The 27,547-nt window shown below is 41.6% G+C and overlaps 3 protein-coding genes across 3 annotated transcripts; all 3 read left to right on the top strand.

The window, feature by feature from the left end:
- Positions 1 to 2,247: 2,247 nt before the first annotated feature.
- Positions 2,248 to 3,195, top strand: LOC118078907 (olfactory receptor 14A16-like). The gene has a single exon (XM_060281159.1). The coding sequence runs from the start codon at positions 2,260 to 2,262 to the stop codon at positions 3,193 to 3,195; it is 936 nt and encodes a 311-aa protein (XP_060137142.1). The 5' UTR covers positions 2,248 to 2,259.
- A 10,322-nt stretch (positions 3,196 to 13,517) lies between these two features.
- Positions 13,518 to 14,471, top strand: LOC132592924 (olfactory receptor 14A16-like). Its single transcript, XM_060281160.1, has one exon. The coding sequence runs from the start codon at positions 13,518 to 13,520 to the stop codon at positions 14,469 to 14,471; it is 954 nt and encodes a 317-aa protein (XP_060137143.1).
- A 9,143-nt stretch (positions 14,472 to 23,614) lies between these two features.
- On the top strand, positions 23,615 to 24,550 carry LOC118078904 (olfactory receptor 14C36-like). The gene has a single exon (XM_035102911.2). The coding sequence runs from the start codon at positions 23,615 to 23,617 to the stop codon at positions 24,548 to 24,550; it is 936 nt and encodes a 311-aa protein (XP_034958802.2).
- The last annotated feature ends 2,997 nt before the right edge of the window (positions 24,551 to 27,547 follow it).

Consider the following 27,547-nt stretch of genomic DNA (forward strand, 5'->3'; position numbering starts at 1 on the left):
TTTGGTTGTAGAAATGAATAAGTGAAAGGACCTTGACTTATTAAGAGTCCAGAAAAAATAGTATCAGTTGTATTTTCACCACCCACAAGCTCATAGCTGGCCTCATCCCCCACTCCCCCATGAGGATTAAATATAAAATTTATTATGAGAAATCATGCTTTTCTGTCATAGCAATTGGGACAGAACTGGGCAGGCTATGTTGAGGCTCACTTTGTGAGCATTAAACGCCCGTTCACAGATAGAGAACTCAGTCCTTTACAGCAGAATGCAGCAGAAGCAACTGTGGTTGCAATAGTAACGTCCAAGGCTTTATTTATAAAGCAAATAACATCAAAGGCTTTATTTATAAAGCAAATAACAAACAACAAGACGACTCTCACATCCATCTTCCTCAGCAGAGAAGCAGAGAAGAGGGAGGGAGGAGACATTTAAATAATTGCGTGGCAATGCCCCCCCCCGGTGGAAATAAAGGACACATGAGACATCAATTAAGGTTAATGGGCAGAAAAGGCCACAACTTTCTTGGTTACGGATGTTGAGCGGCGTTGGCCTGGGCATTGGGCCCTAATTGGCTATATCCAACCCCACATCGTGTGTTGGTAGTCGGGAAGGGTTAACCAACAGCCAAGGAGCCCAGGGATGCACATCGACATGGAACTCCCTCTGGGGTCACTGATAGGGGTGTGCCTTAGGCCCTAGCCTCCCTAGGCTTCAAGCAGGGCCACGCCCCCGGAATCCTTTAACAGAATACCCCTCCATTTTCAGGGCAGGTAATGGCTCTACCTCCCCTCCTCCTGACTTCAACATTAATATTCCAATGCCTAACCGCCACTCGAGCCTAAAGGGCTCGCCACCAATACCCTCACACCTGCAACCAATCCCTAATACCCTTTATTATATCTAACAGCCAAATATCATTTCCTGCTGGGTCGTGCCATGCCCACAACCCCACCTCCTCTTCAGGGAGGAAGTGGCTTTCTCATACTCATACTTTAATTAAGTAATTAAAGGCAACCCGCAACATTATGCAATGTGAGAATGAGACTTTACAATACTAACACACTTATCATCCTTTTCTTCCTGGACTTTCCTAATGATGGCACATCACTGAATCAATCTAGAGCATGATTGCCACGTTTTGTAGCATTGCTCTAGTAATAGGATAACTATCCCTCAGTATCAAACAGTGCTGCTAACATTCCACAGTGTAAATATACAAAAGTATGACATATTTTAGGCAGTAGTGAAGAAGCTATGGATGCCCCCCCCCCGACGGAAAATTAATTAAACGGAGTGTCTGGATTCTAATGGTAACTGTGTCCTGGATATGCAATCCAGTTTTAGTTTCATGCTAATTTTTTGCGGGATCAAAGTCATAGGACAATATTTTTGTGACCTTCCCCAGTTACAAAATATTTTTTGCAGTGATACATAAGTTAATCAAGTTCAACATTCTAACCACCACAATATATATAATATTTTATTATTATAAAGACAATTGCACTCCTTGTTGTGTAAATCAGGGCCTGCAAATCATTATGGTGAAATTCTCCAAGGAGTGACTCTCTGAAACACCACAGACAGCAGGGAGGCTCAATTGATTCCTCCTTGTCATAAAATCTGTATCTTCTACTAAAGACCGCACTCCAGAATTTTGGCTCTTCTTCTTCCAGACAAAAATAGAGGTGAGTGGAATCCCATTTGTTCATCCTCGGTGCAGACTAGAGCTTGAAATATGCTCATATTTCAGTTCTGCCAAGACCTCAAAATGTTTAATACAGCAGTAACATTAATGCAGACATGAATATTCTATGATGAAAATAGATAATAATGTGGTGTTTCAAAATTCTGGAGATTGGGTTTAAACCCTGAGCTCTCATCAAAGCAACATGATCTTTCATTGGTTGCTCTTATAAGCTACAGTTAGGAGTTGATTCTACTTTCTCATTCTTGATTCAACATGAAACCAAGATGGGTCTTTGCTGAGATGCTCCACATGCTTTCTGCCAACTCTAAAATTCTATGACTACTGGGGAGAATCAATGGTGTCAGCTGAATGTCTGGCATCACCCATTACATCATATTGAGATAGGGGGCAAACCCAACATACAATTGCCTGCATATTACCCTCAACCAACAGACTTTCATTAACTCCTTTCTAATTTTAGGTGCCACAACTGCTCTGCTGCCGTTGCTAAAACACAATAAGAGAGCTACTCTTCTAGAACTTTTTTTAAAGAAATATTTCAAAGAATTAAGATGACCAACCAGTCTACTGTGACAGAATTTATTCTGATGGGGTTTTCCAGTGACCCAGAAGAACAATTTTTGTACTTTGTGATATTTCTCTCCATTTATTTCATAGCCTTAGTGGGGAATTTCCTCATCACCGTTGCTGTTGCCCTGAACCACAAACTGCACACTCCTATGTACTTCTTTCTGGTCAACCTATCATTATCAGACATCTGCTACATCTCAACCACAATCCCCAAATCCATAGCTGCTTCTTTGTCAGATGACAAAAGGATTTCTTTTGCTGGCTGTGTCGCACAGGTTTTCTTAGTTTTCACTTTTGGAGGTTCTGAGCTTGCCTTGCTCACAATCATGGCTTATGATCGCTATGTTGCAATCTGCCATCCTCTGCAGTATGAGCTAATCATGACCTGGGATGCCTGCATCCAAATGGCAGCTGCTTCCTGGATAAGCAACCTAATTCATTCGTCATTACATACCATTATCACTTTCAGGCTTCATTTCTGTGGGTCCAATATTATTGGGCAGTATTTCTGTGATATCCCTCAGCTGCTAAAGATTTCTTGTACTGACACAAAGGTTAATCAAATTTTGATTTTTGCCATAGGGATTACAGTAGCTTCATTTTGTGGAGGGTTCATCTTTGTTTCCTATGGCTACATCTTCTCTGCTGTGCTGAGAATCCCTTCTGTTCAAGGCAGATATAAAGCTTTCTCTACCTGCATCCCCCACCTGACTGTCTTTTCTTTATTTATTAGCACAGATTTGTTTTCATATATGAGTCCTAAAGCATTTTCTTCTACAACAATGGATTTGCTCTCTGCTGTATTGTATACTGTTTTCCCACCATTACTGAATCCCGTTATTTATAGCTTTAGGAACAGAGATATCCAAGAGGCTGTGTTGAAAATACCAAAAAGAATTAGAAGTCTCCTAGCATGACTGCTTACATTGTGTCTCATCACAATTACTGTGCATTGCATAACAATGCAAATGCCAGTGAAAATTGCAAAAAAAATGCATTATATTGCATAACAGTGCATTGCAAAAAGATAGGTATTCAACAAATTTGCATATTAGGAAAGTTTCACACAAAACAACTGATGGTTTTTCATTAGGACTTTAAAAAGATAAAAAGTATGCCAATATGTAAATGTGAGAAACTCGATCTAATGCTCAGAAAGTGAAAGAAAATGAAATTGACACAACCTTGCTGCTTCCAACCTGCTAAATTGGGTTTCTTTTTGAGTGGAGGTGTTAGGTTGGAGGAAGGGTAGAATAAGTCTTTGCACAAGTAATGAGGTCTCTGAACCACATTAGCATCTGATTCTCTGTTCTCAGTTTCTCGCATAACTGTGGCCCCTCCCCCCTCACTGTTTTACAGGCGTGTTATTCTAGCACCATACTGACTAGCTCATGCATGTAGGGGTGCATGTTGCATTTTTTTGGTATTCCTTTTTTAAAAGAGATATTTCAGTTCAGTTCAATGAGACTCAGAATACTCAATGTGTTGATTATTAGTAGTATTAATTGTTGTTTTTGGTCTGTATAACAACCAAACACACACACACACACACACACACACACACACACACACACGTTCTCTTTTGTTGTTTAATGTTGGCTTGAGTTTTAGGTGCAAATTGTGATGGGTTCACCTAAAATTCTTGGTGCAGGATTCCTGTTTAGGTTCATTTGTGGAGTGTTCACCTTTGCTTCCTGTGACTACATCTTATCTGCTGTCCTGGGAAACAATTCTTTTCAAGGCAGATATAAAGCTTTATCTACCTGCACCCCCCACCTGACTGTCTTTTCTTTCTTTATGAGCAGAGCTATGTTTTCATACATGCGACCTAAAGCACATTCTTCTACAACAATGGATTTGCTCTCTGCTGTATTGCATAATGTTTTGCCACCATTACTGAATCCCATTATCTATAGCTTCAGAAACAAGGACACCCAAGAGGCAGTGTTGTAAATATTGAAAAAGGTTTAAGGTCTCCAGTCTTGTTTGCTTGCCCACTTTTGTGTGATGTCCCTTAATCCTGACCTATGTCCTATTTCAAAGCTTACATTTTGTTAAAATGTGCATAAAATGTATATAATAAATGCTTCCCACCCCCCAAATGTTTAGGGGTCCTCTCACTTTCCTACTCATATTGAAATACTGCTCCTCGATGAGGCCAAACTTAGATTCACAAAATGTATAGGGGTATGCATACCACTGCATACCCCCAGAAAAAAAAGAGCACTGCATATATTAGTTAAACTAGGATGCAGAAATCAATTACATTGGGGAATTGGGATTTAGCAGAATACTGTATGTATATTACACAAAATCCCATGCAACATATGTATTAGAAATTTGCACTGGGAATCTGACTTCACAAATGTGTGTGTGTGTGTGTGTGTGTGTGTGCGTGCGCGCGCGCGCAAACCAACATGGAAATATGGAGAACTGAATTTACAATTGCAAAAATGTGAAACTGAGAGAAAATGAAATTGACAGTTTCACCCATTCCAACTCCCAAACTACTCAGTTGGGTTTCTTTTGGGTGGGTAGTGTTAGAGGGCAATACTGGTAAAGTAAATATTTCCACAAGTGCACTTCTTTCTGAACAACAATTAGATTCAGTCCGCTTTCCTCAATTTCTCACATAAAATGTGCCCCTTCCTCCATCATTGTTTTGCAAACATGCTATTTTACCATCACATTAAATGAATTATGTATATAACTGTGAGTGGTGCAATCTTAGTTCTTTAAAAATAAAATAAAATGCTGTGTCCATCCTAAAAAGACTTCTATTTAAAGTTTCTTTATGTATTTTTTTGTATCTATGCAAGTTGTATTTATTTATATGTACATACACAAAAATGGATATGTTGCCTTCTTTATGATGGTCTCATAAATTGAAAGAAATAAAATTTATCTGAACACTGTTTTCTGCAATTAAAACCTGTTGGCTCTAAAGTAAACTACTGAATTAATATAATAATAATAATAATAATAATAATAATAATAATAATAATAATAATTTATTTATACCTCACCCATCTGGCTGAGTCTCCCCAGCCACTCTGGGCGGCTTCCAACTGAATATTAAAACAATACAGCATTAAATATTAAAAGCTTCCCTAAACAGGGCTGCCTTCAGATGTCTTTTAAAATTAGGATAACTGCTTTTTTCCTTGACATCTGATGGAAGGGCATTCCACAGAGTGGGTGCTGCTACCGAGAAGGCCCTCTGTCTGGTTCCCTGCAACCTCACTTCTCGCAATGAGGGAACTGCCAGAAGGCCCTTGGCACTGGATCTGAGTCTGGGCTGAACGGTTTTCGTTTATTGCTAGATAATTGGGATGAAATTGAAGCCTGAAGATTGGTTCATTTTGAGTTCCTAGCAGAACTGACTGTTACTGGATTAACCTTGGAGACAGGAATGGGGGTGTTTGAAGGTGTAGTATATAAGTTGTACAGTGGTACCTTGGTTTAAAAACTTAATCCGCTCCGGAAGTCCGTTCTTGAACCAAAGTGTTCTTAAACCAAGGCGTGCTTTCCAATAGTTGCGGAGGACTCAATTTACAAATGGAACACACTCAAAAGGAAGCAGAACATGTTCTGCTTCCAAGGCAAAGTTCACAAACCCAAACACCTACTTCCGGGTTTGCAGCGTTCTTAATCCAAGTTGTTCATAAACTAAACTGTTCTTAAACCAAGGTACCACTGTATTTATTTATATGTACATACACAGTTGGGCACCTGGGCAACAAAGTGCTTTAATCCAGTGTTTCTCAACCTTTTTTGGGCCACGGCACACTTGTTCCGTGAAAAAAATCACGAGGCACACCACCATTAAAAAAGTTAAAGTTAAAAAATTTAACTCTGTGCCGCCCTATATTATAATTATGACTGTAAGAAACACTTGCCAAATATTGCTTTCCGGCGGGTTAGTGCTGTGTATTGGCGGCCGCCAGGCTCGTTTGCACTGAGCTTTGGGAAAGAGGAGGAGAAATATTGCTTTCCGGCGGGCCAGCGCTGAGTATTGGCGGCTGCCAGGCACGTGACAATGCAAATCGTCCTTCTCGTCGCCGCGGAACAGCGGTTGAGAAACGCTGCTTTAATCTACTTGAATTGTATCCATTTGAGTGTGGTTCAGGTTTGGTCATGGTACTGAAACAGTCTTGGTCACCCTAGTTGATGGTATTTATCGGGAGAAAATGGGGGAATGTAATTTGGGTTGTTTCCTCATTCAGCACTGTCACTGGGCTTAGGGGGACTCAATGGCTAATAATAGCTTTGTTCAGCTCTGGTAAAGCACATACATTGCATGGAAAATGTCCCAAGTTCAGTCTCTGTAATGTACAAGTAAGTTGAACAAATACTTCTGTCTAAATCCGTGGAGATCCACTGCGGGCAAGTATGGACAACATTGAGCTGCTGTATGTTTTGTGATATGTATTGTAAATGATGTAAAGAGCTTTAAATGTTAGCCAATGTCAGTGATTTCCTAAGATGTCAGAACACACAAATTTATCAATAGTCACTTACAGTCATACCTCGGGTTACAGACGCTTCAGGTTCCACGGCCGTCTTTGTAAGTCGAGGTTTTTGGATGTCGAAGCGCTGCTTCGGTGCATGCACAAAGCATGATTTCATGCTTCTGCGCATGCGCCGACCACGTGCGCTGGGCGCGCGCGAAGAATAGACTTCCAGAGGTTGTCGACTTCAGAAGTTGAAACCTTCGGAAGTCGAAGCGTTTGGTTGTCGAGGTATGACTGTAAATGTTTTTGAATATTTTTGGAGAAACACACACACACACACACACACGTAAACCCTAATGCACATGATGGAAGAGCACACTTCATATGAAGGGGGACCTAAGCTTCTTCAGCTGAACACTTATGGAAGCTCAAAATAGAAGTTCGTGATCAGAAAGTAGAAGTAGAAGTTCATTATCAGAAAGAATTTGCCTGTGATGCAAACAAATAGGGTGGGAGTGCAATTGAAATAGTTGTGATGTTATACCGAATTTAGGTATGCACTATAATCTCTGGATAATAGAAGTCATTTTTTGAGCCTTTTTTCATCTTTCTTTTATCTCCTGCTGTTTTCTTTGCTATAGTTCAGAATCCATAGAAAAACAAAAGGGCTAAATAAATTATTGGTGTAAAATATTGTGCCTCACCGGGCATCCTTCAGCAGACATGAATTAATTCAAATTGCACCAACATGGGAAAAGCACAAACTTCTCTAGAGCAAGGATTCTCAAGAGATTTTGCAACGAGATCTTTGTTTGCATATCTGAAGACAATTAAATCCCTGAATTGGGGAATGTAACATGCTGATATTATATCACTGTGCATGTTTTGGATTTCTGTTGTCCATGAAACATTGCCGCTTCTTTTCCTTTACACATTGTGTACATTTCACTGGTAGAAATGGATGAATGAGACAATCTTAGCATACAAGAAATGGGTGGAAATACTCTGATGCAATTTCTCCTGGTCGCCTTGCTTTTCACATATATTGAGGAGCAACTGGGGCAGAACTGGGCTGGCTAGGTTGAATCTATCTGCTCCTCAGCTCCCTTTGTGTCCTTCACTTTCTGGATTGACCCAGCAGGCTCTGGTAGGGAAATGGACAGCATTTGTTTTGCACAGCATCATGGGACTGGTATGTTCTCCCAAGAGAAACCCTGAGATAGCAGAGGAAAGGAGGATGACATCACCTCCTCCACCTCCTCCTGGCAACCCATGTACCTTCAAATAAATATCACCGTCAAGCACATTGGAACTCTAATCTTCTGAGAGAAACAGTGGTGAGTATAATCATTCTTGATTATCTTAAAGAAAGAGAAGGGATTCAAGGATGCTCAAGATTTCAATTCTGAAAAGATTGCGAAATGACTCATCCAGAAGTTGGTCTAATGCTGAAATTAGCATAATATCATAAAGTGGGCTTCTTGTTTTTTAAAAAATATATCTTTTTTTAGGTATAGGAGAAGGCAATAGAAACCTAGGGAAAACTGCACAAAGAAATATTTCACGCTGAAATATGGACAGCTCATATTTCCTTCCTAAGAAATGTGATAGTGGAATGAGGTCAAGTGTTCCCATGACTCTCTCTTGTTCTTAGCAACAATGATGGTAGGCAGATACTCTGGAATTCTTCATTAACTTGCATTTCCGACTTCCAGAGGTTGTCGACTTCAGAAGTTGAAACCTTCGGAAGTCGAAGCGTTTGGTTGTCGAGGTATGACTGTAAATGTTTTTGAATATTTTTGGAGAAACACACACACACACACACACACGTAAACCCTAATGCACATGATGGAAGAGCACACTTCATATGAAGGGGGACCTAAGCTTCTTCAGCTGAACACTTATGGAAGCTCAAAATAGAAGTTCGTGATCAGAAAGTAGAAGTAGAAGTTCATTATCAGAAAGAATTTGCCTGTGATGCAAACAAATAGGGTGGGAGTGCAATTGAAATAGTTGTGATGTTATACCGAATTTAGGTATGCACTATAATCTCTGGATAATAGAAGTCATTTTTTGAGCCTTTTTTCATCTTTCTTTTATCTCCTGCTGTTTTCTTTGCTATAGTTCAGAATCCATAGAAAAACAAAAGGGCTAAATAAATTATTGGTGTAAAATATTGTGCCTCACCGGGCATCCTTCAGCAGACATGAATTAATTCAAATTGCACCAACATGGGAAAAGCACAAACTTCTCTAGAGCAAGGATTCTCAAGAGATTTTGCAACGAGATCTTTGTTTGCATATCTGAAGACAATTAAATCCCTGAATTGGGGAATGTAACATGCTGATATTATATCACTGTGCATGTTTTGGATTTCTGTTGTCCATGAAACATTGCCGCTTCTTTTCCTTTACACATTGTGTACATTTCACTGGTAGAAATGGATGAATGAGACAATCTTAGCATACAAGAAATGGGTGGAAATACTCTGATGCAATTTCTCCTGGTCGCCTTGCTTTTCACATATATTGAGGAGCAACTGGGGCAGAACTGGGCTGGCTAGGTTGAATCTATCTGCTCCTCAGCTCCCTTTGTGTCCTTCACTTTCTGGATTGACCCAGCAGGCTCTGGTAGGGAAATGGACAGCATTTGTTTTGCACAGCATCATGGGACTGGTATGTTCTCCCAAGAGAAACCCTGAGATAGCAGAGGAAAGGAGGATGACATCACCTCCTCCACCTCCTCCTGGCAACCCATGTACCTTCAAATAAATATCACCGTCAAGCACATTGGAACTCTAATCTTCTGAGAGAAACAGTGGTGAGTATAATCATTCTTGATTATCTTAAAGAAAGAGAAGGGATTCAAGGATGCTCAAGATTTCAATTCTGAAAAGATTGCGAAATGACTCATCCAGAAGTTGGTCTAATGCTGAAATTAGCATAATATCATAAAGTGGGCTTCTTGTTTTTTAAAAAATATATCTTTTTTTAGGTATAGGAGAAGGCAATAGAAACCTAGGGAAAACTGCACAAAGAAATATTTCACGCTGAAATATGGACAGCTCATATTTCCTTCCTAAGAAATGTGATAGTGGAATGAGGTCAAGTGTTCCCATGACTCTCTCTTGTTCTTAGCAACAATGATGGTAGGCAGATACTCTGGAATTCTTCATTAACTTGCATTTCCGACAATGGGAAGCATTTATAGATTCAGTGTGCAGTCTTTATCTTGTCAGCTCATTAGATTCGCTGGTTAACCAAATTACCTATTGCATTTTACACAAATTAATTGGGAGCTGTATTCATCAGGGTTATCTTTTCCTTTTTTAAAAAAAAATGAGAAAAATTATAAAATTTAGTAATACAATCCCTAGAATAGAACTTACTTATCTAAATTAAATTAAAGTAAGTCCATCCCTTCTCTTGTCATTTTTTTAAAAAATAGGGTAGAACTTAATATGATTCCTGTACATTAAGAAGCATAGCCATTTTTTTCGTGTTTCCATGGGCCATGTTTCTAGAAATAAAGTGGTACCTCTGGTTACAAACGGGATGCGCTCTGGAGGCCCATCCATATCCCAAAGATTTCGCAACCAGAAGACTGCTTCTGCACACACACACACGTCGCCGCAGAGCGCTTCTGCACATGCGTGAGTGGCAAACCTACTCCCAGGTTTGCTGCATTCACAACCCGAAGATATACAATCTATTTAAGAGAAATAGACCAAACAGGAAAGGAGGAGGAGTAGCTTTATATGTTAGGGATATGTATACCTGTGAAGAGATCCAGGATTTAAAACTTCAAAGCCAAATTGAGAGTATCTGGGTCAAAATTAAGGGAGAGAAAAACAACAGTGATCTCATTGTGGGAGTTTACTATAGATCCCCAAGCCAAACTGAGGACACAGATGATGCCTTCCTGGAACAGATGGCCAAGCATTCCAAAGGAAGTGAGATAGTAGTAATGGGGGATTTCAACTATCCTGATATTTGTTGGATGTCAAACTCAGCCAAGAGCATAAGGTCGAACAGATTCCTCACTGGCCTTGCAGACAACTTCATTGTCCAGAAAGTGGGAGAAGCAACAAGAGGATCAGCCATTTTAGATCTGGTCCTAACCAATAGTGATGACTTGGTTAGTGGGGTAGAAGTGGCAGGATCATTAGGTGGGAGTGACCATGCTCTTCTGGAGTTTATTATCCAGCGGAAAGGAGCAACCAAGCATTCTAAGGTCCAAATTCTAGACTTTAAGAAAGCCGACTTCAGAAAACTTAGGGAAACGCTGGGTGAAATCCCATGGACAGTAATACTAAAAGGGAAGGGAGTTCATGATGGTTGGGAGTTTGTTAAAAGGGAGATATTAAAAGCACAACTTCAGGCAATACCAATGAGACGGAAACATGGAAGGTGCCTAAAGAAGCCAGGCTGGCTATCTAAAGAACTTTTGACTGAGTTAAGATTTAAAAGGGATATGTACAAAAAATGGAAAAGGGGGGAAATCTCCAGAGAGGAATTCAAACATATAGCCAGCACGTGTAGAGACAAAGTCAGAAAAGCTAAAGCACAGAATGAACTCAGGCTCGCCAGAGAGGTTAAAAGCAACAAAAAGGGCTTTTATGGGTATGTCCGTAGCAAAAGGAAAAACAAGGAAACAGTGGGGTCACTCAGAGGAGAAGATGGTGAAATGCAAACAGGGGACAGAGAAAGGGCAGAACTCCTCAATGCCTTCTTTGCCTCAGTCTTCTCCAAGAAAGAAAACAACGCCCGACCTGAAGAATATGGAGCAGATGATTCAGCAGGGGAAACACAGCCCAGAATAAGTAAGGAGGTAGTACAAGAATACTTGGCTAGTTTAGATGTATTCAAGTCTCCAGGGCCAGATGAACTACATCCAAGAGTATTAAAAGAACTGGCAGAGGTGATTTCAGAACCACTGGCAATAATCTTTGAAAATTCCTGGAGAACAGGCGAAGTTCCAGCAGACTGGAGGAGGGCAAATGTTGTCCCTATTTTCAAAAAGGGGAAAAGAGAGGACCCAAACAATTATCGCCCAGTCAGCCTGACATCAATACCAGGAAAGATTCTAGAGCAGATCATTAAGCAAACAGTCTGTGAGCACCTAGAAAGAAACTCTGTGATCACTAAAAGTCAGCATGGGTTCCTGAAAAATAAGTCATGTCAGACTAATCTGATCTCATTTTTTGACAGAATTACAAGCCTGGTAGATGAAGGGAACGCTGTGGATGTAGCCTATCTTGATTTCAGCAAGGCCTTTGACAAGGTGCCCCATGATATTCTTGTAAAGAAGCTGGTAAAATGTGGGCTAGACAATGCTACCATTCAGTGGATTTGTAACTGGCTTACTGACCGAACCCAAAGGGTGCTCATCAATGGCTCCTCCTCATCCTGGAGAGTAGTGACTAGTGGGGTGCCACAGGGTTCTGTCTTGGGCCCAGTCTTGTTCAACATCTTTATCAATGACTTGGATGATGGGCTTGAGGGCATCCTGAGCAAGTTTGCAGATGACACCAAATTGGGAGGGGTGGCTAACACCCCAGAGGACAGGATCACACTTCAGAATGACCTTAACAGATTAGACAACTGGGCCAAAGCAAACAAGATGAATTTTAACAAGGAGAAATGTAAAGTACTACACTTGGGCAAAAAAAATGAAAGGCACAAATACAGGATGGGAGACACCTGGCTTGAGAGCAGTACATGTGAAAAGGATCTAGGAGTCTTGGTAGACCACAAACTTGACATGAGTCAGCAGTGTGATGCAGCAGCTAAAAAAGCCAATGCAATTCTGGGCTGCATCAATAGGAGTATAGCATCTAGATCAAGGGAAGTAATAGTACCACTGTATTCTGCTCTGGTCAGACCTCACCTGGAGTACTGTGTCCAGTTCTGGGCACCACAGTTCAAGAAGGATACTGATAAGCTGGAACGTGTCCAGAAGAGGGCAACCAAAATGGTCAAAGGCCTGGAAACGATGCCTTATGAGGAACGGCTTAGAGAGCTGGGTATGTTTAGCCTGGAGAAGAGAAGGTTAAGGGGTGATATGATAACCATGTTCAAATATATAAAAGGATGTCATATAGAGGAGGGAGAAAGGTTGTTTTCTGCTGCTCCAGAGAAGCGGACACGGAGCAACGGATTCAAACTACAAGAAAGAAAATTCCACCTAAACATTAGGAAGAACTTCCTGACAGTAAGAGCTGTTCGGCAGTGGAATTTGCTGCCAAGGAGTGTGGTGGAGTCTCCTTCTTTGGAGGTCTTTAAGCAGAGGCTTGACAGCCATCTGTCAGGAATGCTTTGATGGTGTTTCCTGCTTGGCAGGGGGTTGGACTGGATGGCCCTTGTGGTCTCTTCCAACTCTATGATTCTATGATTCTATGATTCTATGATTCTATGTACATGTGATAGCACACTGGGAGATTGTAAAAACTGCACTGTTTGCCTCATGTGACATATGGCTTAGAAAGTATGTTTAGGCACCCAGTCTTTGTTGCCTTTCCCTCAGTTTTTGAGGGTGGATAAATCATATTAGCTCAAAATATGTGAGTGCACATACTCTCCCCATTAGGTTTCATGTCATATCAAGATGAAAGAACACATTAGCAACTGATACTGTGCATACATGGTTCTTTATGTGGATAGATGTGTAGTTGTGAACTAGAACCAATATCTAAGATGATATTTTTTTAAAAAAAAACATAGAATGTTTTTTACATAGAATTGTAAGCTCCTCTAACTGACAACTCTTTAACTTCTATCTGCAGAATGACAGAAATGAGAGAAATGGCTAACCAATCTACGCCAACAGAGTTCCTTCTCATGGGTTTTGCTGAAACCCGTGATATGCAGATTTTGCATTCTGTAATATTTCTCTTCATTTACTTAACAGCCTTAGTAGGAAATTCTCTCATCATCACAGCTGTGGCCCTAGACCACCACCTTCACAGCCCAATGTACTTCTTTTTGAGCAACCTGTCATTGTTTGATGTCTGCTCCATCTCCACTACTGTACCCAAATCCATTGTCATTTCATTGACAAACAACAACATGATTTCTTTTGCCGGATGTGTCACACAGGTCTTCTTAGTCGTCACATTTGTTGGTGGTGAGCTTGCCTTGCTCACTGTTATGGCTTATGACCGTTATGTAGCAATCTGTCGTCCATTACAATATACCTTAGTCATGAATCGGCATGCTTGTATCCAATTGGCAGCTACTTGCTGGATAGGCAGCCTGATCCATGCAGTACTGGAAACAAGTTTCACTTTCATACTAAATTTCTGTGGAACAAATATGATTGGGCAATATTTTTGTGACATTCCTCAATTGCAAAAGATTTCTTGCAGTGATACAAAAGTGAATCAAATTCTGATTCTTGTCTTTGGGTTTATTCCAGACGCTTTCTTTTTTACCTTCATCTTTACTTCCTATGGCTACATATTTTCTGCTGTGCTGAGGATCCCATCTGTCCAAGGCAGATATAAAGCTTTTTCTACCTGCACTCCTCACCTGACTGTCTTTTCTTTATTCATCACCACAGGTGTGTTTTCATACATGAGGCCAAAAGCACTTTCTTCCCCCACTGTGGACTTGGTTGCAGCTGTATTATATACAGTTTTACCACCGGTTCTTAATCCCATTATTTATAGTCTCAGGAACAAGGACATCCAACTGGCAGTGTGGAAAATACCCAGAAAACTGAAACATCTCTTTGCATGATTCATCATTTCCAGATTTTTGGAAAATTAATGGAGAAACTAAATGTTCATATTAGGTATATTCCCTTTTGCTTAATATAGGACCCGTCTCATTTTTATTTATTTATCATACTCCTAGGCTCTTTGTCATATTAATGGATTAAGTGATAATGAATACATGAATGTTGTAATTTATTTCGTTGTGGTTCAGAATCCCTTTTCTGAAAGGTTTCTGGAGAAATGTTTTGGATGTATTTTGGATGAAATGGAAACATCTTGTTATTCCATGCATCTGTGGTTAAAAACATTTCTGAAAATCTTAAGGATGCTCTAATGTGGCTTCTCCTTCTGGACATTTGTGATTTATATTACCAAACAATCATATGGATGTCACATTCCCACTAAATATGAGTTTATTTAACAACATTAATGATTATTTCATATGTTTCGTAGAAATATGAATCTTTTATCCCCTGGCATTTGTACTATGGGATTCCACAGGGAACTAGTCTTTCCTCAGTGCTATTTAACTCAAGCTGTTCAGTGCGGTTGTTAGGAATTTTGAAGAAAGCTGCCACCCATTCACTGATTATACACAGCTCTACTTCTCTATAACATCTGACTCAGAAGTATTGGATCGGTGTCTGGATGCTGTACTAAACTAGATGAGTTCCAATAAACTATTCCAATAAACTGTTCTTCAATCCGTTTGCTTAATGATCTGCTATAGAATCTTTCCTGGTATTGATGTCAAGCTGACTGGGCGGTAATTGTTTGGGTCTTCTCTTTTCCCCTTTTTGAAAATAGGGACAACATTTGCCCCCCTCCAGTCTGCTGGGACTTCACCTGTTCTCCAGGAATCCTCAAAGATTACTGCCACTGGTTCTGAAATCACCTCTGCCAGTTCTTTTAATACTCTTGGATGTAGTTCATATGGCCCTGGAGACTTGAATACATCTAAGCTAGCCAAGTATTCTTGTACTACCTCCTTACTTGTTCTGGGCTGTGTTGTTGCTTCTCCCACTTTCTGGACAATGCAATTGTCTGCAAGGCTAGTGAGGAATCTTTTCGACCTTATGCTCTTGGCTGAGTTTGACATCCAACAAATATCAGGATAGTTGAAATCCCCTATTACTACTATCTCACTTCCTTTTGAATGCTTAGTCATCTGTTCCAGGAAGGCATCATCTGTGTCCTCAGTTTTGCTTGGGGATCTATAGTAAACTCCCACAATGAGATCACTGTTATTTTTCTCTCCCTTAATTTTGACCCAGATACTCTCATTTTGGCTTTGATGTTTTAAACCCTGGATCTCTTCACAGGTATACACATCCCTGACATATAACGCCACTCCCCCTCCTTTCCTGTTTGGTCTATTTATCTGAAATAGATTGTATCCCTCTATTACTACATTCCAATCATGAGACTCATCCCACCAGGTTTCAGTGATGCCTGTTACTGGTATGTCGTATTTAGTTTGCTGTACCAAGAGCTCAAGTTCATCTTGTTTATTTCCCATGCTCCGTGCATTAGTATGCAGACATTGAAGACCATTGATCATCCCCCCATGTCTCTTATTTGAGGATGTTTTCCTCCCACCACTAGGTCTGTGTGCTGTTTGCTCCATTTGGTCCTTGACATTTGGATGATCATCTACAGCACTTGATAGACTCCTAGCTTCAGGACCACTGTCTGCCTCCCCCACATAAGTCAGTTTAAAGCCCTCCTGATGAGGTTTTTGAGATTAATGGCAAAAACATTCCTCCCAACCCTTGTGAGGTGCAGCCCATCACTTGCCAGAAGTCCGTCTTCAAGAAACTGCAGACCGTGATCAGGGAATCCAAACCATTCCTGCTTGCACCATTTGTGAAGCCAGTTGTTCACTTCCCCTATTCCCCCCTCTCTCCCTGGACGACATCATTCAACTGGGAGGACAGATGAGATGACAATTTGTGCATTCAATTGCTTCAAAAATTAATTTTTTGCATTTAATTGATTCCCTACTGGGTGGGGACAGCGGCAGTGTTGTGTGGATGTGCCAGGTATGCTGTCATCTAGGTACAAAGGTTCATGATGTGATTGAGAAGTTGCCAGTGACCACTGCCCCTTCTTTCTTAATCATGTGGGTACAAATTATAATTCCAGACACAGCCTTAAATATATAGCAAGGGATTATGAGACTCTGGGTAGGAAATTGAAGGGCTGGGGGTACAGGTGGTTTTTTCACCACTCCTTCTTGATGAAGGTCATGGCCCAGAAAGAGAGAGGAAAATACTGGAAGTAAACAACTGGCTGTGCAGGTGGTGTTATCAGGAAAAGGTTGGATTCTCCTTCCTTAAGGAAAGGCATCTGGCAAGAGGTGGGTTGCACTTCACAGCAGTTGGCAAGAATGTGTTTGCTAAGAGTTGTATGGACCTGAATACGAGATCTTTAAAATAAATCTGAACAGTAGGGGGACAGCATTACAGATGACAGGGGAACAACTGGTACCAGGGATAATAGTTTCAATGATGAACAGGGAACTGAGGCAGTGCTACAGAAACCTGCTAAAAGGCAGTAGACTGCAAAAAGAAAGCAGCTGGGGAAATGACTCATGGTTTCACTTGTCTCTACGCTAATACACAGAGTATGGAAAACAAGCAAGACAAATTTGAGTTATAAATAAGTTAAAAGGCCCCCTGACCATTAGGTCCAGTCGCAGACAACTCTGTGTCACTGTAAAGTGTTACAGGCCAAGGGAGCCAGCGTACAGCTTTCAGGTCATGTGGCCAGCATGACTAAGCTGCTTCTGGTGAACCAGAGTAGTGCACGGAAATGCTATTTACCTTCCCGCCAGAGCGGTACCTATTTATCTACTTGCACTGTGTGCTTTCAAACTGCTAGATTGGCAGGAGCTGGGACCAAACAATGGGAGCTCATCCCATCACGGGGATTCGAACCACCAACCTTCTGATGGGCAAGCCCTAGGCTCTGTGGTTTAAGCATTACTGAAATCTGGTAGGATGAGACTCATGACTGGAATGTACGAATTGAGGGATATAACCTATTCAAAAAGAAATATACCAAACAGAGAGGGAGGAAGAATAACATTATATGTAAAGGATGTGTACACTCGTGAAGAGATCCATGATTTGGAGCAGGGAAGGCAGCTTGAGATTATATCAGAACAAATTGTAGGAGAGAGAAACAGCAGTGACCTTATTGTGGGTGTCTTCTATAGACCTCCAAGAGAGACAGAGGACTTGGATGGTGATTTCTACAGCAAATTATCAAACATTCAAAAAGCAGAGATACTGGGGGCCTGGGGAGGAAGTGATCATGTCTCCTTGGGTTTCACAAGAGGACTTCAAAAAGACTGATTGAACTGAGAACAGCCATCCACCTTCATAAAACACATCAAGGTGGATATATACACATCCCCAGAACTTCATGTTTGGCAGGAGGACCCTTCAAAGTATGATGTCCTAGGTTTGCGTGTCACCCACGAATGGAGTGGTGTCACTGAATGGGTACATCCCTTGCCTGTATACTACTCCATGGTGTCTTTCTGGTAAGTAAGGAGTGGAGCATACAACCCCACCATGCAGAGGAACCTTGGTCTGAGTGGAAAGGACCCCCTCCTCTTAGGCAGTATTTTTTTTTTTTTATGCACAGCTACTTAGATAGAGTAGAGAGAGCCTCCCATGGCAACCCTCTTACTTAGATTGTACTGTTCCAATCACACCAATTGCTACTGTTCTGCTCTTTTGTTCAAATTAGGTGGTCAGCCTCAAACGTTAGTTGAAAGTTCCCTACCCTTCTGGCTGGCTACCACTAATTTGTACAAAACGTGATTTGACACAGCTTCCTGGTTGAATTATGTCTTACCTGTATGCTCTACTCTCCACTTACCAGAAAGTCACTGTAAAGTCATTGTAAGGCATTTCCCCCATTTTCTCACTAGCTAGATATTTCCTGCAAATTAGAGTAACCTAAATATATCTTACAAAGCAAAGTGTAAGGGTCAAAGCTTCCAAACAAGTAAGAAATAAGTTGGTTTTTAAAAAAGGAAATATGGGCTCTTTTGCCACTTTTGATGAATCAGAAAAAAGTTTGAAAGTTAATGAACTGTAAATCTCCAAGGTACAATTCCACATTGCAACTTATGGATCACATTAGTGATTCACAACTTCATGAACACTATGGGGAGCAGAGATTAATCACTCTCCTTTTCACAGTACAGTACCTGCTTCTGTACATAAATTGTAATATCAAAGCGCTGGAGTTTCTCGGCGCGAGAAATCTCCCTGTCCAGCTGACATGGTGATCAACCGGAAGTCCAGGCATACAACCACCTTCATATTCTAAGAGGAATAACTTCAAGTTGAGGTGAGTATTTTCATGAATTATATTCAGTACAAAATATGGATCTAATCAAAATGCTGAGAGTAGCGCCCTTTAAAAGAATGGGACTTAAGTTATTCACCATAACTAATGGGTGTCCCATCAATTACAAGCATGACTAAGTCTGGATACAAAAACATGAGCTCAAGATTCTACTTCTAACAATGGTGTGACTTGCCAGACAGGATAGTATCCAACACTATTATGATAATGCATTTTTAAGTTTTTGCCACTTTGCTTTTTTCAATAAAAAGTAATAATGTACAAATTGTTTGCATCTGCCTTTTTTAAAAAATGGCAGGAGCTCTTAATTGTATCTGTACCATTAATCAAAGTAACATTACAAAGAGAATGTATGATATACAAGATGTATGTTACTTGTAAGAGTAAATGGGTACTGGATGGTCACAAACTAGAGCAGACCAAATACTTCCAGTACCTAGGGCTTCTATTCCATCATTCTGAGTCCTGGAAACACCATTGGCAGACTGCCTATCAAAAGGTGGAGGTAAGCAAACTGGCTATACTTTGATTCTTCTATACAAGGGGAGACCATTATGTTCCCCCCCAAAAAAATCGCAAAATCTGTCTCTCAACTCCTCTATGCCTCAAACGTCTGGTTCAATGGCTCATTCCCCATGTTTGATGGGTTCCAGGCAAAGTTCCTCCGATCCCTTTTACAGGTTCCAAATTGTGTTCCAAATGCAATTTTATTTTTAGAAACAGGTGAATGCCCTCTCTCAACAAAAGCATGGTTGGCTGCCCTGAGATACTTTGGCCTAGGGAAGGGGTTACTGTACTTAAACAATGAGGAGTTTACGAGCTCATGAATGAAAACTATGGTCAGAAAAGCCACTTCAATTGGACTGCCACCTTCTCTCTTGTACCATCTGGGATATGATACCACCCTTGAATCTCTGAGGCAAAGGCTCTGGGACATATCACATAGTGATCTCCGATCTCAATCTCATGTTTTCTGTGGCCCGAAAGCTGTAGGAATTCATTACGGTACTATTTTCAGATACTTGCATATCTTAGAAATCTGTCTGTACCAACTTATTGGTGTCTTTTTACCAAAGCCAAATTAAATGTATTTCTATCAGAAGTGCTAATGAAAGACTGAGAGGGATCACTTATCAGAATAGGCTCTGTCTACGCTCTCAGGACGTTGGTTGTATGAGGCATATCCTACTGCATTGCGGACAATATGAGCAAGCTAGGGATCTATTGATTAAACCCCTACTGGCAAATTGGCTGGGTGAATCCGAAGCCTGCTATACTAAATATCTTCTGGACGACAAGTCTAATGATATCACAGTGGCTGTGGCAAAGTTTCTTTCGGTAGTCATACTTATTACTTACTAAAGATAATCATACTCAAGACTAAAGAAATATCGTCTCGGTCTTCCTCTCCAGGGGGGGTTGTCTGTATGAATCTGTATTTTATTCTGAATCTATGTTACGGATATTTGGACTGTAATAAAGATTTATTATGTTCCTTGTAAAAGAATAAACATCCAAGAAATTTGCTGAATCATGCATCCGCGTTAGGCATAAATAGAGATTTCCACTGTGACATTTACGGTAAAACAGTAAAACGATGGCAGTTGCAGTTCAGAAATTTCTAGAGGGGCACAGGTCTCCACCCCCCTTTTTAAGATTTTTTATTTATTTAGAATTTTCATAATACAACAGAAAAAAGAAATAAAGAAATAAAAGTAAATATACTACCAAAACAACATTTGATGATAAATATACAAATAATAATACAACAAAATACAAAGAAAAAAACTACCAAACAAATCAAGATAAATAGTTCCCTCTCACCCTTCACCCTACACCCCCCCCCCCCCGTGTGACTTCCAGCCTATTCTCTATTTCAACATTGGTTTCCCAAAAGAATTTTTGTATACATTTTTGGATATTTTATATCGTGATTATTTATATTACTTGAACTGTTCACCTGTCTGTTAAGAGGCTGGTGTTTTCCACAAATTTCTTCTTATAATCATTGAATTTCCCCCAATCTTTATCGACTTTCTGTTTAGATATCCTTTTGATTTCTCCTATTTTCCTTGCCATATTTTGATATCTTATTAATTTGATTTGCCAATCCTCTATCGTTGGAATTTGTGTACACTTTTCCATCTCTTTGCTATGAGAAGTCTAGCAGATGTGGTTGCATACATGATTAAACACTTATAAGTGGGATAAGGTTTCCACCCATGATGTAGAGCACAATCCTTTGCAGGTTGACTCCTTCATAAGCCTGTGTCTTCAATTCTGCTTACTACCAGATAAATCTACAACCCTATAAATGCTTACTTGGGAGGGACTTGTTTATATGTAAACATTTTGATATTTGAACTGTTAGTAAATTTTGAATGAACTCACTATGGATGAAATAAGAAGGAAAATTAATTTATTCATAAGATAAAATTGGTTAGAATGGTATTTAGTGGTATAGTGCTGGATTCATTAAAAATGATGCAAAGTGTCTCAAACCAAAGATGTTGACTGCCTATTAAATAGAAGTATCCTTGTTGCTTTCTAAGTGAAGTTGGATTTACTTGATTTTGCTGCAAAGTACTGAGGGACGCATGTGGTGCTGTGGTCTAAACCACAGAGCCTAGGGCTTGCCGATCAGAAGGTCGGTGGTTTGAATCCCCACGATGCGGTGAGCTCCCGTTGTTCAGTCCCAGCTCCTGCCAACCTAGCAGTTCGAAAGTATGCCAAAAAGTGCAAGTAGATAAACAGGTACTGCTCCGGCAGGAAGGTAAACGGTGTTTTCGTGCACTGCTTTGGTTTCACCAGAAGCGGCTTAGTCATGCTGGCCACATGACCTGGAAAAACTGCCTGCGGACAAACACCGGCTCCCTGTAAAGCGAGATGAGCGCCGCAACCTCAGAGTCATCTGCGACTGGACCTAATGGTCAGGGGTACCTTTACATTTACCTATCTAATAATGTCACGAAGGGTCACGAAGAGTTGGACACGACTAAACGACTAAACAACAACAACATATCTAATAATGTAACATGAAAGGACATGATTTTGGAAAGGATGGAATAAGGTATGATGTACCAAAGGCTCGGCTGAGGAAGCTCTGACTCTCTGTGGTTGTGAGAGAAGTGCCTTAACTCCGTTCTCAGCATCCCTCAATACAGTTCAATTAGGACTGTACAGAAGGGGAATTCGTCTCTTCTTTAGCTACTACAGTGGTACCTCTGGTTAAGAACTTAATTCATTCCGGAGGTCCGTTCTTAACCTGAAACTGTTCTTAACCAGAAACACCACTTTAGCTAATGGGGCCTCCTGCTGCTGCCGCGCCGCAGGAGCACGATTTCTGTTCTCATCCTGAAGCAAAGTTCTTAACCTGAGGTACTATTTCTGGGTTAGCGGAGTTTGTAACCTGAAGCGTTTGTAACCTGAAGCATTTGTAACCCGAGGTACCACTGTATTGAAAGCTGTACACTGCCAGAGAAGGAATGTGCCTTCCCTCTGCAAAAAATACCATGTTTCCAATTTCTTGGTGTAGCAGGGGCTTCCCTATTTGCACAGCCAGCATAGTATGTGGACCACAGCCTTAGGGAGCAATCCTACACACAAGAAGGTGGCATGATGAAAGTCTCACGTAAATTAGGCTTGCATAAAATATACCAGATCCATACTCCATTCAGGTGTAGGGCTAGGGCTGTCAGAGATGTCCTGTCTGGCAGAGTGAAAACAAGCTTTCAAAACAGTACTGTATTTAAAATAGTGTTTGAAATAGATGTTTTTCCTGATTTAACTCACACTGGGTTGGCAAGCCATGTAAAGAAGTGAACAGGTTTATGATCCATACTGAGCCGCCTTCTCAGATTTATTCTCTAGGAGCTGAGGGTGAGGCATTTTGGCTGTATCATGTGCATTTTGGCTGTATCATGAATCGCATGGCTCAGCCACCGAACCAGACTCATCCCAGTGGATCTTGCTATAGGATTACTCCCTTTGAGAAAAGGGAAAATTCTGTCTCTCCTTGTCCAGCAGGCTTAATTGCTTTTCATTTTCGTGAATACATATACAATGGTTCCTTGGTTTAAGAACAGCCCTGTTTACGAACTATTTGGTTTAAGAACTCCGCAAAACCAGAGGTAGTGTCCCGGTTTGCGAACTTTACCTTGGTCTAAGAACGGAAGTCGAACAGTGGAAGGGCACTGGCAGCGGGAAGCCTCATTAGGGAAAGCGCGCCTCGGTTTAAGAATGGCTTTGGTTTAAGAACGGACTTCCGGAACGGATAAAGTTCATAAACCGAGGTACCACTGTAGTTGGAATAAAACTATTCCAGATGAAATTACTATTTAGTTACTTAATTATTTGTAGGGGCATTTATATTTTACTGCAGGGAGGGAAGCCTGTGAACCTCTACATGACGCTGTACACCAAATCCCATAATCTCTGACCATTGCCCATGAATGCTGGGGTTGCTGAGAACTGACATTATAAAGCAGATAGAGGGTATGAGGTTCCCTGCAGCTGTTATGATATATTATTGAATGATAGCATTCATGAATGGCTTCTCTTCAAGTAGCTATTTCCCCCCTGATGATAACTTGCTTTTGGAGTTTTCAATGTCAGCTATTTCCCCTAAAATTCTTAAATTGTAATAGATATTTCTAAGAGCAAGACATATCACTTAATGGAATTCAACATACATAATCATGAAAAAATGCTTCCCCTTTGCAGAATCACCACCTTAAACAAGCTTACTGTTCACTCCACAGAATATTGGAAAGAAATTAAATGACCAACCAAACTACTGCAACAGAGTTCCTTCTGATGGCATTTTCGGATGATCGTGATGCACAGATTTTGCATTCCGTGATGTTTCTCTTCATTTACTTAACAACCTTAGTGGGGAATATTCTCATCATGACTACTGTGGCCCTAGACCACCACCTACACAGGCCCATGTATTTCTTTTTGACTAACTTGTCATTTTTAGATGTTTGCTACATCTCCACTACTGTGCCCAAATCCATAGCCATTTCACTGACAAACAACAAACTGATTTCTTTTGCTGGATGTGTCACACAGGTCTTCTTAGTGATCACATTTGTTGGTGCTGAGATTACCTTGCTCACTGTCATGACTTATGACCGTTATGTAGCAATCTGCTACCCACTCCAGTATAGGCTAATCATGAACTGGGAGGCCTGTATTCAAATGGCAGCTGCTTCCTGGATAAGCAGCATGGTTCATGCATTTCTGGAAACAACTGTCACCTTCAAATTAAGCTTCTGCCGCTCCAATATTATTGGGCAGTTTTTCTGTGACATGCCTCAGTTACAAAAGATTTCTTGCAGCGATACTAAAGTTTGTGAAGTTTTGTCCTTTGTCCTTGGGCTCAGTGTGTCCTCCTTTTGTATTGTGTTCATCTTTGCTTCTTATGGCTTCATCTTCTCAGTTGTACTGAGGACTCCATCTGCCCAAAGCAGATGTAAAGCTTTATCTACCTGCACTCCACACCTGGCTGTTTTTTCTTTATTTCTCATCACAGCTGTGTTTTCCTACCTGAGACCTAAATCACTTTCCTCTCCCACTGTGGACCTGGTTTCTGCTATATTGTATACGGTGTTGCCACCGGTTCTGAATCCCATCATTTACATCCTCAGGAACAAGGACATACAGAAAGCAGTGTGGCTAATACCTTCAAAATTAAAAAGCTTCATTGCATAATTTAATACACCAACATTCTTGAAACAAAATAATAATAAAAATCCCTTCTAGTAGCACCTTAGAGACCAACTAAGTTTGTCATTGGTATGAGCTTTCATGTGCATGCACACGAAAGCTCATACCAATGACAAACTTAGTTGGTCTCTAAGGTACTACTGGAAGGATACAGCTACCTACCTGTAACCAGCATTCTTGTAAACATTATGTCTAGAAGGACTGACTAAGTGACTGAGTTTGATATTTTGGGGGGAAACCTTATACTGAGCAAGCCCAGTGTAAGCTATTCTGGTGTAAACCATATTAGATGCTCCATTCAGAATCTGTGCTACTGTTGCATTAATGGCTTAAGACAGGGGTTCCCAACAAAATTTTCTCGAGGACCCCTCATCGAGCCGCTATTGTGACAAGGACCCCCATTAATTCCTAATCCTAAAATTAAAAAGTGAGAGCCAAATTTATAGTCTTTTTATACGTTTTTTACAGTTACAACAGAGTACTCCATCAGTATACAGTTAGTTTTAATTTTCAGTTCTTAATGAGATGAGTTAAATCTGTCCTTTGAGTTCATTATTTCTGAAATATTAGGTTCCAAACTTGAAACTTTCACTCTGAAATCTGACTGCAAATCTCTACCTGCCTACTAGTCAGCAGAAAATAACTTTTGGCTCCATTAGCACCTTTTTATTAAACAATTTTGGCTGAGTGAAACATATCCAGCGCCGTGGTGTGAAGATCCCTCCGGCGAGCTCCCCCCCCAAAAAAAATTCCCAAGAATTGACAACCTTTTTTAGGCAGGGGACCCCCAAAGTTGTTGACCATTTTTAGGAAAGGTTCCCCAGAAAAGAAGCTGACAAGAAGCAGCGGGTGGAAATTAGCAAATGCTAAGGAAAGAAGGGGTGAAAGAGGGAGGGAGGGAGGGAGGGAGGGAGGGAGGGAGGAAGGAAGGAAGGAAGGAAGGAGTCAGAGAAAGAAAGAGAGGGAGGGAGGGAGAGCCGTGCACAGCGCCCAAGCGGCTCTTGCTTTTCTTGCTGGTACAGCGAGCTGGGAGAAGGGACGGACTGACAGGAGCTCCCGTCCACCACCACCCCTCCCAGCTCGCAGCAAAGCAAGCGGAGCAGGCTTGGTAACTGGCAGCGGGGGGGGGGGGGGGATGGGGCATCCCAAAAGTGCTCCTCCTGCCTTCCGTGCCTGCGTTCCAACGGAAGGCAGGCAGGGAAGGCAGGCGGCTCAGCCCGGGAGAGGCTGTTGCTTTTGCAAGCAGAGCTACAGCCTCTTCGGGGCTAGAGCGCCTGCGCTCCGTGGGCTCCTCTAAAGCAATTACTTCGCTTGCTTTAAGGAGAGCCAACAGAAGGCAGGCAGGCGGCTCAGCCCGGGAGAGGCTGTTGCTTTTGCAAGCAAGGTGACAGCCTCTTCGGGGCTAGAGCGCCTGCATTCCATGGGCTTCTCCCACCCAGTCACCCCTCTGTGCAAAGGGGGCTGATTTGTAAGGCGCCCGCACTGCTCCCTCACTGACAGAGGGGGTAAGACCACCACCCCAAAAAACAGTGGCCCCCTCTCTCTCTGGGGGTGGGGGAGGGCGGTGGTATGGGGTGGGGGAGGGGAAGGCGCAGCTGCCGAGGTGAAGAGGTGACCTCGCACCCGCTTCAAAGCCTCCCACCGGGTCCTGAATTGAGGGAGCAGGGGCACCCAGCAGCGAGTCCGCCGCCCTCCGCCGACTCGGGAGTCTCATTGGGTCTCCTCGGAGGAGGCGGAGCCACGCCAAAAACTCCACAGAACAGTGTCTGGAGCTGCTGGCCACAGGCAGGGAGAGGGCGGGAAGGAGGCAAGCGAGCTCTGGGGCTTTCGGCGTGGCGCCTCCTCCTCTGAGGAGACCCAAGGAGACTCCCGAGTCGGCGGAGCGGATTGCTAGGGGCGCCACGCCGCGGCAGCAGTGCGTGGTGTTCCCGCTGCGCGCGCGCCGCTCAGTACGCGCATCTTGGGGAGGTGATCTTGCGGACCCCTCTGGCATAGCTCGCGGACCCCTGGGGGTCCGCGGACCACTTGTTGGGAACCACTGGCTTAAGACAAGCAGAGCAAAAAATGTTTTTGCCTCACATGATCTTTTTTTGCTACTTATCATATGTCAAATTTCCAGGTAACATGATCCAGCTGGCCATGGTTAGGATCCATCCTAAGTCCTACATCTCCGGTCCAGCTATGGTCCGAAACACCCCCTTTTTAGGATTTATGTTGGTTTATGATTCACCATGCTCAGCTCAGATGACCTGATCCCAGCTCAGCCAGAATGGTAGGGATACGCCAATATTCTTCTGGCACAGCAGGAGATGGGGAGCCATGCTGGCATGGTTTAGCTGCATAAGGAACCTCTTGTCTCAACTGCAGGTTCTAACCCTAGTCATCCCAGTGGATCTTGCTGTAAGATTGCTAATTAAACTGGCTACAATCTGGAATTTCTGGTGGGGAGATCAGTCACACAGTACTTAGGTAGCCTGTAGAATTCACTGGACGTGGTGATGGCCACCAATTTAGAAAGCCTTAAAATGGAAATTATAAGAATTAATCCTGGAGAATGAGATTATCAATGACTGTCATGCTCAGTACTCATCAATGGTTATCATTATGCTACATTCATGTTTAAAGACACTATTCTGCTGAATAGAATTTGTTGCTTGGAGAAGCAACAGTAGTAGGAGAAGCAACAGTTGGCATTTCTATAATTATAGGCCAAGTAGCAGAAGTCTCTTTGGGATGTATTTATGGGCTTTTCCTCCTTGTTATTTTAGCAGACTTCAGGTATACAGTGCAATGAGTATATGAACTGGCCCTTAAGTTCTTGCACTTTCCTAACACAGCAAGAACAAACAGGAGCCATATAGGATCATTGGATCCCACAACTAAATACTGGTGATTCTGCAAATTAGTGCATTTTTAAGATGTAGACCATTCAGCTTGGTAGTAGCAAGAGTGATATTTTTTAGAGAACTGAATTCATCCATA

Source organism: Zootoca vivipara, chromosome 13 (assembly GCF_963506605.1).
Source record: "Zootoca vivipara chromosome 13, rZooViv1.1, whole genome shotgun sequence".
Lineage (NCBI taxonomy): Eukaryota > Metazoa > Chordata > Lepidosauria > Squamata > Lacertidae > Zootoca > Zootoca vivipara.

Coding starts and splice junctions, on each gene's coding strand:
- LOC118078907 (XM_060281159.1), top strand. CDS start 2,260: ATGACCAACCAGTCTACTGTGACAGAATTTATTCTGATGGGGTTTTCC.
- LOC132592924 (XM_060281160.1), top strand. CDS start 13,518: ATGACAGAAATGAGAGAAATGGCTAACCAATCTACGCCAACAGAGTTC.
- LOC118078904 (XM_035102911.2), top strand. CDS start 23,615: ATGACCAACCAAACTACTGCAACAGAGTTCCTTCTGATGGCATTTTCG.